Source organism: Scyliorhinus canicula, chromosome 4 (assembly GCF_902713615.1).
Source record: "Scyliorhinus canicula chromosome 4, sScyCan1.1, whole genome shotgun sequence".
In the NCBI taxonomy this organism is placed as follows: Eukaryota; Metazoa; Chordata; class Chondrichthyes; order Carcharhiniformes; family Scyliorhinidae; genus Scyliorhinus; species Scyliorhinus canicula.
Window position 1 is genome coordinate 175,344,012 of NC_052149.1, and position 14,482 is coordinate 175,358,493.

The 14,482-nt window shown below is 45.5% G+C and overlaps 1 protein-coding gene across 1 annotated transcript in view; it reads left to right on the forward strand.

Moving 5' to 3' along the window:
- The window catches only part of LOC119965185 (ovomucoid-like), a 35,793-nt gene extending 22,059 nt beyond the window's left edge, over positions 1-13,734 (forward strand). The window contains exons 3-6 of the mRNA XM_038795591.1: positions 11,833-11,873; positions 11,972-12,081; positions 13,303-13,351; positions 13,598-13,734. Coding sequence (XP_038651519.1) covers positions 11,835-11,873; positions 11,972-12,081; positions 13,303-13,351; positions 13,598-13,648 — 249 coding nt within the window. The 5' untranslated portion in view covers positions 11,833-11,834 and the 3' untranslated portion in view covers positions 13,649-13,734. The remainder of the gene's footprint in view (positions 1-11,832; positions 11,874-11,971; positions 12,082-13,302; positions 13,352-13,597) is intronic.
- The last annotated feature ends 748 nt before the right edge of the window (positions 13,735-14,482 follow it).

Here is a 14,482-nt window from a genome sequence, read left to right on the forward strand (position 1 = left end):
ACCCCCCCCCCCGATGCCGCAACCCTCCCCCGATGCCGCAACCCCCCCCCCAAATGCCGGGTCTGTCTCTCTCCTCCCCCCCCCCAAATGCCGGGTCTGTCTCTCTCCTCCTCCCCCCCCCCCAAAATGCCGGTCTGTCTCTCTCCTCCTCCCCCCCCCAAAATGCCGGTCTGTCTCTCTCCCCCTCCTCCCCCCCCCCCCCAATTCCGGTCTGTCTCTCTCTCTCTCTCCCCCCCCCCCCCCCCCCAAACGCCGGGTCAGTCTCTCTCCTCCTCCTGCTCCCCCCCCCCCCAAAAAACGCCGGGTCTCACCACTTCCGCAGCTGGTGAAACTGACGCGTATCGCGTCAGTCCGCTGCTGGCCCCTCCGGGAACGGAGAAAAGCGGCCTTAAAGAAGGCCCCCACGCCGGAGTCATCTACACCAATTTTGCTCACCGGAAATCGGCGTTACGACGGTCTGCAGTGAATTTCGCCCTAACAGCATTTAAATTTGATTAAAAGGAATGCAGAACAAAAATGCGAATAATTTCTATGAAGTATGAACTTAATATCAAAAGATGTTTCTTACTACCTGGAGCATCCAGAACAATTACATTTAAAAACATATTACTTTTTCCTGAAAAAATAAATGACTTGACTCCTGAAATCGCTTTATAATGTTGTGAAGCATACATTTTCCGAGTTGAGAAAAATAAATTAATTCAGAAACATTTAATTCAAATAAAGCATGATTATTACCTTTTCAATGGGCAATAAAGATACTTATTTTCCCCGAGCGGGGCTTACCGATCGGCGGGCTGGCCTCTTGGGCTGGGGGCCTCTTTTGCTCCGTGCCAGCCCCTGTAGCCCTATACCATGTTAAGAACATAAGAACATAAGAACTAGGAGCAGGAGTAGGCCATCTGGCCCCTCGAGCCTGCTCCGCCATTCAATTAGATCATGGCTGATCTTTTGTGGACTCAGCTCCACTTTCCGGCCCGAACACCATAACCCTTAATCCCTTTATTCTTGTTGCGTCGGGGTGGCGTGGAGAAGGAAGCCACTGCGCATGCGCACATTGGCACCAGTCCCACTGCACAGGCGCAGACCTGCGGCGCCCATCTGACGCTGGCATCGGCAGCTGGAGCGCTCCAGTGCCATGCTGGCCCCCTGTAGGGGTCAGAGTCGCTGCTCCTGAGGGCATGTTGACGCTGTCAACACTTAGCCTCAGGTTCAGAGAATCCTGCCCAGGGTCAGGAAGATCAGAATTCTCTCTCTCTCAAAGCTTCTTCAAACACTCTCTCTCTACCTTCCTGGGCACCAACCAATATTAACCTCATCTCCCCAGGCTGAAAAGCAAATGATCTCTGCAGGCTGCAATTCCCCAGGAACCTCCCCAGTCAAGCCACATTCCTCCAGTCAGCTCCACATGCTATTTTCTAGAAGCAAAACAAAATTATTTTTACAACCATGCACACTGCAGGCAAACACACTATACCCCCAGGCTTTTAACCTTTTTCATCCAGTCCCAATATTTAGAAACCAATATTCCTAAAATCCTCCAATTGTCACAGTACCCTACCTATGACTACTTCCCCCACCCTATTCCCGTAACCCTGTAACCCCCAACTAACCTGCACATCTTTGGACTGGATGCTTACAGGAATTGTGCATTATCTGAAGGGCTCAGCCTTGATGGAATTCACCATTAGACATGCTCGTGAACATTTAAATTAGAATTTTTTGACATGACATGACAAATTGCTGAAAATGTAATTGAAAAGCAGGAAAAGTAAAGAAAATATCACCACGTTTCATTAAGCTGCTCTTGCCTTTGAGAGCTGACTGGTGGTAATTTAAAATGATGGCCATCATACCTCAGACAAGGGGCAAGGGTGAGAAGGCAGGACCTTCATGAATAACCTCAGCTGGTACAGGAATTGAACTTACACTGTTGGTATCACTGCACATCACAAACCATCTGCCTATCCAGCTGAGCTAACAAACCCTGCGAGGGATGTAGGGCAGCTGAGATCTTAGTGAACAAGACTTACAAGTGAGTGAACTCAAAATAAAATCAGGAACAGGGGCCGGGATTCTCCTGCAATTGGCGGGATGGCCCGACGCCGGCGCCAAGAGCGGCGTGAATCACTCTGGTGTCGGGCCGACCGGAAGTTGTGGAATCCTCTGCACTTCCGGGATTGGCGGAACTGCCGACGTGTTTCTTGTGCATGCGCAGGGGGTTTCTTCTCGGCACTAAACATGGCGGAGCCCTACAGAGGCTGGCGTGGAGGGAAAGAGTGCCTCCACGGCACAGGCCCACCCGCAGATCGGCGAGCTCCGAGGACTCCGCTAGCTGTCCTCCAAGCCAGGTCCCGCCGGAGTGGACCATGTCCATTTCACGCTGGTGGGACTGGTCAAAAATGGGCGGCCGCTCAGCCCATCGGGGCCCGGAGAGTTGCCGGGGGGGGCTGCTGCCAATGGCCCCCAATCGGCGCGGGGGTCAGAAAATCCCGCCCAGAGGTTTTTCACAGTAACTTCATTGCAATGTAAGCCTACTTGTGACAATACAGATTATTATTATAACAGAATGAACCATTAAGACGTCGAAGGAAAAATGTATTTAGAGAGAGAGAGAAAAAAGACAGAAAGGAAAAATATATAGCCATGGCAACACTCTAGGTAACATCATGTATGGCCACTTCTCACTTTATCCTTTTTCTCTCTTTGTACTTCTCTCTTACCCAGAATGTCATGTTAAGGTGCTTTCACCACCCATTGCATCCTCCACGTTTTCCCTTTACATTAAAAGCTGACAATTGTGTCTCTCTTTCATTTCAGGCTTTGAGAGTTTTCAAGGTCCTGTGCCAGCTTCCTGAAAATGCGCAATCACTTGATCCTGCCCTCACAAGCACCAGCTCAAATTGATACCAAATAGGCAGCACGGTAGCATGGTGGTTAGCATCAATGCTTCACAGCTTCAGGGTCCCAGGTTCGATTCCCGGCTGGGTCACTGTCTGTGCGGAGTCTGCACGTCCTCCCCGTGTGTGCGTGGGTTTCCTCCGGGTGCTCCGGTTTCCTCCCACAGTCCAAAGATGTGCGGGTTAGGTGGATTGGCCTGGCTAAATTGCCCTTAGTGTCCTAAAAAATAATGTTAATGGGGGTTGTTGGGTTACTGGTATAGGGTGGATACGTGGGCTTGAGTAGGGTGATCATTGCTCGGCACAACATTGAGGGCCGAAGGGCCTGTTCTGTGCTGTATTGTTCTAATTCTAATTCTAATGTTCTACAGGCTAGGCTGGAGGAATCTCTACACCCGGAAACCCACCAGACACGTGCATACAGTAATTCGGGTAGAGGAAAGGGCACCACGAGTTAATACACTAATCTATTGCAGAGGATACACATGCTCATTACCAAGTTCCAGGCTACCCAGGAAGGTACATGGGCATGCACCAAAAATTTGTAGTTGCACTGGGCAGCTTTCCAACATGCTTGCATATTACATTGCAAAGCACAGAGGATCCCAATTCCAACTTGTCTCAAAGCTAGCATACAGACTGTCCATGTGGACCTAGCAGTCAGCTCCTTTAACACCACAGTAGCTCAGCTCTGGAGCCTCTGGTTGCAGCTGTCACAGATGTCATAGAATAGAGATAGCTTCCATCTTGGCTCTACAGTTAGTGAAGATACGGCCAGAATACCACCTCTCACGTCCTTTTCTCCAATGGAGCCATAGGGCTTCACAGGTAGAGTCTGCGAGCCTAATCGTGCGCCATAGGAACAGTATCTGCGGCTGAATCTCAGGAACCGCCATACCTACTCCTTGCCTCCTACTCTGCTCGTGCCCTTTTCATGCCACATAATTAGTTGAGTCAGACTGCATGAGCCAGACAATACTACTGTAATATGCAACCAGACCTTCAAGGCCCAAAATCGTTCAAGATTATTTTTGCAAGTAACTGAAGAGTCATAAACAGAAATGCAGTAGCCTTTCACATTTCAAACAATAGCCATGAGGAAACATGTTGTCAGGTCATTAGGATAGGTGAATGAGCACATATGATGGGGCTTAAGGGCCTGTAGATTGGTGAGCCATTGTATTTTTTGACAACGTTGATATACTTTGAAAATATTTGGCTGATAAATTTGTTTTGTTCTGGATTTGGTGTCGAGGTTTATATTTATAGCTAAGTATGAGGAAGTCTCATCAGTCTGAATGGAAGGCAAGCGATCAGATGATGTTAGTAAGGATGATGTTGATAAGGAATGTGGAATTCTTGGTGCACTGGGGACAGGAGGTATTACTTTTTATGTTATAGGGAAAGAGTTATAAACTATACAGGTGCATACCCAATATCTGGCTGTCTGTAAACTGGAATTGTCTGAAAACTGGACTTGTGGGGGTGTTAGACATCAAGGGGGAGCAGAAGTCAGACTTTGGGGGTGGTTGGGAAGGTCAGAAATGTGGGGGGTACTTGAAATGGGTGGGAGGGTGGCTTCAGGCATGGGGTTGGGGGTTGGGGTATGGTCGGGATGTCAAGTCGAGGGTATGAAGAACTCGTAGCTGCTGTGGAACGTGATTAGCACTCCAATAGCGCATAGCCTTAATACATAGTGCAGTCCTTTTGATAATTGCGGAACCAGGTCATTGGCCATGCCAGCCTTCAAGAGACTGCAATGCGATTGTGTACATGGACGCACTCATGCCAGTGTGACAGCAGCTGATCAAGGTGGTGGGAACTGGGAAAACGTATGTCAATGGTCAGTGCTTGACCTGTCAAAAGGGAGCTACATCCGAATAGGTCCATCTTTCCAAACACCAGCTTTTATGCATGTTTAATGTGGAAACCATGGCTGGAATTCGCTAGCCATTGGGATTCTCTATTCCTGTCAGCAGCGATCCCGGCCCACGGGTATCCCGGTGGTGTGGGTGGCTTCAATGGAAAATCCATTGACAAACGGCTGGCAGCCGAGAAACACATGGCTGCGGGATCGGAGAATCTAGCCCCATATCTTATTACTAAATCCCACATCAGATATCTTGTTAGTGACCATTCACTCAATAGCATGCAGTGAAAATTTTGAGTAATGTTAGTATTGTCCTCATAGAGAGAGGTTCCGCAGAATCATTTTGTCATTATCGATGAATACTTACAACCCTGCATTTGACAGAAGCCTATCAAGTTTATGTTTTGCATTTCTTGACATTGGGGAGAGATGTGGCCCAGTCAATATTGACACAGCCATCAATGAAAACTCAGAGCATCACTTTCATGACATAATAGTCCTTAACATTGTCCATCTCACAAAGGCCAATCTTTTCACTGAACTTGGGTCTATGACTTCACAGCTATAAAATTAATTCCATTTTGGTTAACATTCTGTGACTTCACAGAATGATTTCGCAAAGCACTGCTAGGCAGCTTTTTAGGGGCAAAGTAACATCCTCATGGGTTTGTCAAGATGAGCACACATTTCTGACATCACACATTAATTCCCAAGCTGGACAGGAGAAAGGGGCTATAAAGTGGCCAAACCAGATACAGTCCAGTCAGCCAGGAAAGTGGGGGAGGAAGACTGAAGTTAAGAGAACAATGTCTAAGAACTGAAACAATGTACTGTTCAGGATGATTCAAGGGGAAAGCAGATGAAATGTTCAGAGTAACAGAGACAGCTGCAGTAATCAGACTGAAAGTGGGAAAGAAGATTTCAGAGCTAAATCAAAAGTTTGATACCAGCTTAATAGAGTCTGAGAATTGATAATCAACGCAATCATGAAGAGTTTGTGAAACAGTCAAGACAAAGAAATCCTGAAGGGGAGGTGGGGTTGGTGTAAAACCTGGATTCCTTGTTAAAAGTGGAGCGGAAGCTATGCTTGAAAGAATAGTTTAAAAATCCTGGAGTGGATTGTTTAAATTCAAAGAGCTGAGGAAAAACACTGTTTAGAAGAAGATTTGAAAGTACCATCTTTTATGAAAGCAAAATGTGAAATCACTCAGGTGGAAGCCAGAGTTCAGTGAGACAAAGGTGGCTCATGGTATAAGAATCACCCTGGGGGTAGATTTTGAAGAGAAGTCCACAAAATTTCATTTGGGTGCAGAGTGTCTGACCACTGCCAACCTGTGTGTTTAAAGGGACTATGTGTTACTGAGATTAATATAGCCTAAGATACACTGTGTAACCCATGTTAACCTTAAAATCTGTGTATGTTTGTGAATCTAATGGGCAGAAAAGGAGTTCTGTAGCATAATTAATCTTTTCATGTTCAATAAATGTTTTTTTCTCATTGTTAAAACTAATTAGCGGACCTGTGACGGTTCCCTCACATTCCCTGAAAAAAGTAAAAGTTATGTCTTTTGAGCTAGGGTTCCATTCCAGGATCTACCCATTCAGTTATGACGCTAATCTCTTACCAATGTTTACAGATGCAACATAGAAAGCATCCTAACTGGCTGCATCACAGGCTGGTTGAAGATAGGACATCAGGGAGTGAACATCTCTGAACTCTGTCAGAAAAAAGCTGGACAGGAGAAGGGGGCTTCAAACAGGCAGACTTTCCAAAGAACTAGATACAGTCCAGTCAACCTGGGAATTTGGACAGAAAGAATGTCTTAGGAAGACTGAAGACCGCTTGGCCCAAGACCGTAAAAAACTACAGAGAGTAGTGAACACAGCCCATTCCAACATGCGAACCCACCTCCCATCCATCGACTCTATCTACAACTTGGGAAGGCGGGCAGCATAATCAAAGACTCCTCCCACCCAGGTTGTTCTCTCTTCCAACCTCTTCCATCAGGCAGGAGATACTAAAGTCTGAGAATACGCACTAACAGATTCAAAAAACAGCTTCTTCTCCTCTGATTCCAAGACTCCTGAATGACCCTTTTATGGACTGAACTGATCTCTCCACACATCCTCTCTGCTGAGTAGGACATCACTCGATGTCTGTGTTTATGGGTTTACATTGTATATTTATCATATGACCTATGTTTTTCATGTATGGAATGATCTGCCTGGACCGTACGTAGAACAATACTTTGCACTGTGATAATAAATCAAATCAATCAATCAATTGACCAACTGGGATTGTATCATCACTGAGTTGAGCCAACTTCCATCACTCAGATCATGCATAAGGAACTAATAGAGGAACAACATTCAGCTTTAAAATCGCAGAGATGAAATAACGCTGCCGAGTGGCATGAAAGGCCCTGATGCTCGATGACGAATTCTACTTTACCTAAAATCTCACAGTCATTAAATGAACACCATTTCAAAGGGCACCTGTATGAAAAGACTCCAAGATTGGTTACGACAAATACTTTTAACATCCAAAAACTACAGACATTAGTATGACAGCATCAGGATAATCACTAACCTTGATGAATAATTTTCATGAGGTCACATAGGCTGGAATTCTCTGGCTGTTCGCTAGTGGAGGGATCCTCTGGTCCTGCTGGCAGTGCACCCCCACATGTGGGTTTGCCTGCAGTGCTGGGTGCTTCAATGGGAATTTCCATTGACAGCAGTAGGAACAGAGAATCCCACAGCCAGCAAATGGTGTGCCAACTCCCACCACTGAGAAACATGCAGCTGCAGGGTTGGAGAATTGCACCCATAATATCTGCCTGGACATGATGGTCATATATGTATTGTCCAGCTATTGACTTCATCTAGATGTACCTTTGTTCATGTTGCAAAAGGTGATTCACTGTGATGAGACTTAATGAGCTGAGGGGAGATCAATGGGGTGTTTTATTTTTGACCTTTGAATTAAAGTGGGACCTTACATCACATTGATTAGCTATTCAATACCTGAGACTTGGAGAGGGATAAATGCAAAATAGATTTACAATGGTATATTGTGAATGAACACGCACAGCACCATTGTGCATTCAAAACACCTTGGGCGGGATTCTGCAATCCTGGGGCTAAGTGTTGCCGCTGTCATAATTGCCGGTGCGTTTTACACAGGCGTCATCTGGCCCCTAGGATCAGCGATCTTGCGGTGCACAGGGGGCCAGCACGGCACTGGAGAGCCTCACGCTGCCAATACCGGTGTCAGCATGCGCGCCACGGCTGGCGCGAGTACACGCATGTGTGCCACGGCCGGTGCGGGTTCGCGCATGCATTGCCGTCTCCGCGCCAGCCCGGAAGTAACATGGTGGAGACCTACAGAGGCCCGACGCGGAGGAACATAGGCCCCCACTGGGGAGGGGCTGGTTTAGCACAGTGAGCTAAATAGCTGGCTTTTAAAAAGCAGACCAAGGCAGGCTAGCAGCGCGGGTTCAATTCCCGTACCAGCCTTCCCGAACAGGCGCCGGAATGTGCCGATTAGGGGCTTTTCACAGTAACTTCATCTGAAGCCTACTTGTGACAATAAGCGATTTTCATTTCATTCATTTTTCATAAGCCCGCCGGCCGATCGGTAGGCCCCGATTGCGGGCCAGGCTACCGTGGAGGTCCCCCACCCCCGGAGTCGGATCCCCCTTCCCTCACCAGGTCGCCCCCCGCAGCATGAATGCCGAGGTCCTGCTGGGTCGGACCACACGAGAACGACACTGGCGGTATTCGGCCTAGCTCGGCGGGCACTTGGCCCATCGCGCGTGGAGAATCGCCAGCAGGGGCCACGGACCGATGTCGGAGGGGCGTCGTGTGATTTGCGTCCCCGGCGCGGGGTCGGAGAATCCTGCCCCTTAAATTTCGTAACTTCACCACTATCAATGTATAGCCCTGATAGCTGCAGCAGAGGTGAAGGCAGCCTGCTGACTGCTCGGCTCTGTTGGCTGAGATTACTCTTGCATCTTCTGGAGGCCCGAAGCCTGGAGACCTAAGGGTCTCCTGCTCTGATCAGCTGCACCCTACTCAACCTGGACCTGCCAGAGTTGATGGGATCAGAGGCAGATTTGGAGCAGTCGGGCACCCTTGGCGCATCCTGAGTGGATGCCCCTGGGATGTCTGGTTAATGCCCCTCCTCACTTTGAGTGCCCAAGGACCCCTCCCTAACTCCTTGCAGAGAAGGTACACCTGGAGGGAGGTCGTGGTGCCCTGACTCCTTTTGTCTATCCATTGCTGCCATGCACCTATAGCTAGAGCGATTGTGTTTAGGTCCAAATGCAAATCGGCAGAAACTGCTGGACCTGGGTATCCCTGGAGACTTCCTGCATTCCCATGGAGAATTCAAGGTGCTCGCCTGCCAGAGCCATGACATCAGACAGGATGTGGACAGACTCCTCCATCCTTCATTCCAGTCTGGTGACAGTCTCTGAAAACTCTGTCTGATGTTCCTTTGACTGTCTTTGCATCTTCAACACCACTCTCAGAGCTTATTGCAGAGACACATCAGGACTCAGCAGGGCCCTGGTTTCCAGCAGTCCTCTGAGTATCAGAAGCCTTGGCTTTGTCTGCTGTGCACATGTCTCCATGAGTTAATCAGCAGAATGTGGTCCTGAGTCTATTCTAGAACTGAGACCCACCGAGGTGCATGTATCTGTGCTGGTGGACGGTGGAGGTGAACACAGTCACAGGTCATCCTTGGATACTTACTCTGCCTCTTTACTTGAGGTGCTCGGGGGTTGGGACTGATGTGCTTGCTTGTCGGCATCCTCCACCTTTTCTTGCTTGTGCCTGGAATAAAGAAAATAGATAATTAATGATTGATTGGGTAGGCTCCAACATAATAGGTTACTCACAGTCATTGTCTCATGCTGTTGATATGCACGGATGGATCTTCATTGGCTTATTGGGGGAGACCGATCTCATCATCTGCACAGAAGCAATCCTTATCCTCTCCAACGAGTTCTGCTGCTTGCTCCTTGTGGGAGGACAGTGCCATCAGCTCCTGTTTTTGGACTCTCCTGCTGTTTGTGGGACATCTTGTTCTGCCTGAAGACAGATGGCTTGACTGTGAGCACTATGGATGAAAGCGCAATTCATACACACCCGTGCCTATTGTTTTTGCTGAGCCCTACCCAGCAAGGAATTAAGATACCGATAGTGAAAGTACTTACATTAGATGGGGAGCTTAAAGTGGCAGCCAGAAATGCAGTACTGATGTCCCATTTACTGTTAGTGTGTGACATGCCTGTCGACTCTAACCCTTAAACGGCCTGATGCCCTTATGTGAATATGAGTTTGGAGCGAATAGAAGTTTCAATGATCCTGAGAGAGCACATCATTCATTTGTTTCTCGCATTGCAGGGTGGTCCTTGTCTGTTGGGCACAAGGGCTGGCGTCGCTAGCGAGCTCCTCCAAGGCTGGCATGGAATGATGGAAGAGCATCCTGCGCACATTCCTTGGAAAGAGGACTTCCCATTTTTCCAAGATGGCCTGGGAGAGAATCCCCAGGAAGGCCTCACTGGACCGTGGAGCTAAGGATTTATTACCTTTTGTTGCCTTGGTAATGCAGGTGTTCAGTTTAAATCTGACATGTAGTGGGTGCTGTTTAAATATCGCACCCCATGAGGTGGATGAATCTGTCTGTAGCGGGTGCTGTTTAAATATCGCACCCCATGAGGTGGATGAATCTGTCTGTAGCGGGTGCTGTTTAAATATCGCACCCCATGAGGTGGATGAATCTCTGTCTGCCCCACAACGAGATTTGACGAGATCCTTATTGATACATAATTAAAGAGCTGAAAACCCATCCTGCTGCCCAGCGGGAATCATGCCGACATTCCCACCCACCATTGCACTTATTCTCCAGAATGAAAAATTCCACCCCACCCCTTAGTAATCAGGCATGATCAGTAAAACCTGTTCAAGTAAGTATATAGTGACAATGAAAATTCTTGTCCAATGTTTTTTATAAATGTTCCGACACCTATTAGTACTTGGGATAAACACATTCCTGATTAATGGACTTAGATTGGGAATGACTCATTTAATGACCACCTCTTAATCAAATGTGTTGAAAGTATAAGATTCAGTAAACTGCATTGAAAATAATATGTAACGTTGGAAAATAATGATACAACTGTTGCAGGTTGTGCAATGACTTATCTTTCATCATGTGCTAGTGATGTCACAAACAGAATGACTAGGATCAAGTAAAGATATAAATACTGCTGAGACCAATTGGTTCAAAGCAACCCCAGAAAGTTCAAAATGAAGAGAATAAAGTCTTTACTCATTGCTGCCCTGGTGGCATTCATTTTTGCTGGTGAGTACAATTTGTACTGATGCAGTTCACCATAACCTTTAAAATGTGTTGAAGACTATTTTGATTATTGGGCCATTGTGTCAGATTTTTAGAACATTCATAATTATTTTGATGTCGGAAATGCCTGCCAACGGAAGAAACGTTAAAAAAGAATAACTTGTGTTACAACCAAATGAGGAGGCAAATTAGTTTCTAAAAGCAATTTTATAAATAAAATCAATGTTTATACTTATTTATTTCAGTGTGGTTCCGTCATAGTACTATGGTTTTGTGTAAAAAATAATACATTAGAACTCCACATGTGTAAGGCTATCAGACAATTCTTCATCTACCGTGCATATATTTATTTGCAAGTTTTAACATTGTTCATTTATCTCAAGTACTCTAAGACTTATTTACAACTTCAGCCATTGTGAGGTCTTCAGATGATGCATATAAAATAATAGCTTCTAAATCAAGGGATGATTCCAGTTAGGTATGTTATTTGACGATTTGCTTGTGCTCATCTTGCATTTTTACAGATTAGAGGGTGCAAAATATAACTTTTGTCTTTAACACTTGTTAATGCACTCGAAAATGCATTTGCTTGCAGTTACATTTCTGCAGAACATGAGTTAACTTTGCTTTTCAGCAAACTACGAGATGGGTTCAGTTACTTACTTTCTCGACCAAATCTTTATATATTTCAGATATGTCCAAAACTATTAATATTAATGAAGAAACTGAACAGGTGAGATCGGAATTTGATTTGTTGTCCAAAACTTAAAAAAAGGATTTTACTGGATTTGTGTCTTCGAACTGAGTTGTGAAATTTTTATTTTCTTGTAGCCTGCCTGTGATAAGTACATTTTGCCAGCATGTGCGAGGAATTACGTTCCTGTCTGTGGCACAGATGGCAACACGTACTCAAATGAGTGTTTGATGTGCGTTGAGATCAAGTGAGTGAATTATATCTTTCACATCAGGTTAAAAGATAGAAATAGGAATCACCTGAAAATCCAAAGTGAGCCTGTTTGTTCAGATATCGCTACCATACATTGTAATTGGAAAGACCGCACAAGCTGATTGCACAAACAACATTTAGCCAAACTAAGACATCCTAAATGGCAAAGTATTCTTTTTTTCTGCAAAATATTTTACAAACCTCCCAAAATGTTACGAGATAAAACTTCTGGATTTTTTAATTGAAAGTAGTATCCAATAGCAAAATCCCTTAATTACAATAAAGATTGACTTTTTAGACGTACAGCACCAGATTTTTTTACAAGTAGCTATACACCTGGAAAATACAGGGAAATAGAAATCCTACAGTGCAGATGGAGCCCATTTTTGCCCATCGGGTCTGCACTGACCCTCTTGATGGAACACCCTACCTAAGCCCACTGCCCTGCCCTGTAACCCCATCTGCGTGCGTATCTTTGGACACAAAGGGGCAATTTAGCATGGCCAATCAACCAAACTGCACTTCTTTGGACATTGAGAAACCCAAACGGACGTGGGGAGAAAGTGCAAACTTCACACAGACAGTCATCCAAGGCCGGAATTGAATTTGGAGCCCTGGTGCTGTGAGGCTTCAGTGCTTACCACAGTTCCTCCGTGGTGCCGTTAAGTTTATACCTATAGCCCAACAATGTTGACAAATTTAGAAAAGAAAATGCATTACGAGGCATTGAGCCTGAATGGTCTCAGACCTACTGACATTCAAACAGTAGCTAGTAAGAATCTGAAATTTATTGTTGAGATAATGGAAGGCCTCAAGACAGATGGTTAGATTTTTGTTCGGTCAGGGTAGCAAGGGTTAGGAGCTATGACAGCTAAATGGTGGAGGTATGTTCTAATTGAATGACACTGCAGGCTTAAGAGACTGAATGGCCTTCTTGGGTTCCTATGCTGCTGAACCACTCTGATTTGCATGCTGGAAGTGCGGCAGAACACCATATGCATGAGGAAATAAAGTTATAGCTCTGCGGTGGTAGAAATTCTGAGGAAATTCAGAACCATTACCGGGAATCCTCTGAAGATTAAGGTTAACTGTCATTATGTCTCACTGAATAATTAGAAAGTGTGGAACATAAAACTATAGAGTCAAATTATGATCAAAAAATTGTTACTATCATAATGACACTATTAAATACTGAATACAATGGGCATGTTTCTAGGCCTGGGGGGAAAAAAACAACTGGTTCAGAACATTCCAAGGCTATGGTGGTGAGTAATGATTTTGTGATGACTTTGGACGTGGGAACATACCAACATAATACAAATGTTCACTCAGGACGCCTGCTAGTTTCACCTTAAACTCTGTTTTTCTTCCTTTACAGTGGACATTCTCTAAAGTGTTCACTCCTATACCAATAACATTTGTGCTCAGTTGACTGTCTAATTTGTCAGTAATGAAAGATAATAAAGATCTGTAATCACCACCTTAGACTGAATATTTTCATTCTTCTTCAGGCAAAGAAAAGTCAACATCCGTATAACGAAACAAGCGGAATGCTAAGTTAGACATTTCAATACGAGGTGATGGAGCGTGTTTTGTAAAAGCAATGAATGTTAAAGTTATGAACAAAATAAACAGAATGATTTAGTACTTGTATGTGGAGTTTTTTTCTCCCTTTAATAGGTGGCCAGCACAAGGTGCTTATTAGTTTAATATTGCTGGAGTTAGAGCACTTGGCCTCCTGACTGGGCACATTCTTGATAAGATCCACTCACCAGAGTGAAGTTAGTTTTATCAGTTCTAACATCGGCCATTTAATTAAACAAAACATGAAAGAGAAATATATTGAGAGGTGATTAGATCAGCAGTGTTTACAAACTCTGAACGTGGCAGTACAATTTCAGGTAGGAACTGCATTTGGAAGAAACAGTTCTGTTGAAGTGGGGAATGAAGAAAATGGGACTTATATTGAACTCATTGACTCCCCACTTTCATAGATTATCATGGAATTTACAGTGCAGAAGGAGGCCGCTCGGCCCATCGGGTTTGCACCGGCTCTTGGAAAGAGCACCCTACCCGAGGTCAACACCTCCACCCTATCCCCATAACTCAGTAACCCCACCCAACACTAAGGGAAATTTTGGACACTAAGGGCAATTTATCATGGCCAATCCACCTAACCTGCATATCTTTGGACTGTGGGAGGAAACCAGAGCACCCGGAGGAAACCCACGCACACACGGGGAGAACGTGCAGACTCTACACAGACAGTGACCCAAGCCGGGAATCGAACCTGGGACCCTGGAGCTGTGAAGAAATTATGCTATCCACAATGCTACCGTGCTGCCCACTTGTTCCAAATACCATACTAACTTTTAGTCCTGAGTTTCCACAAGCAA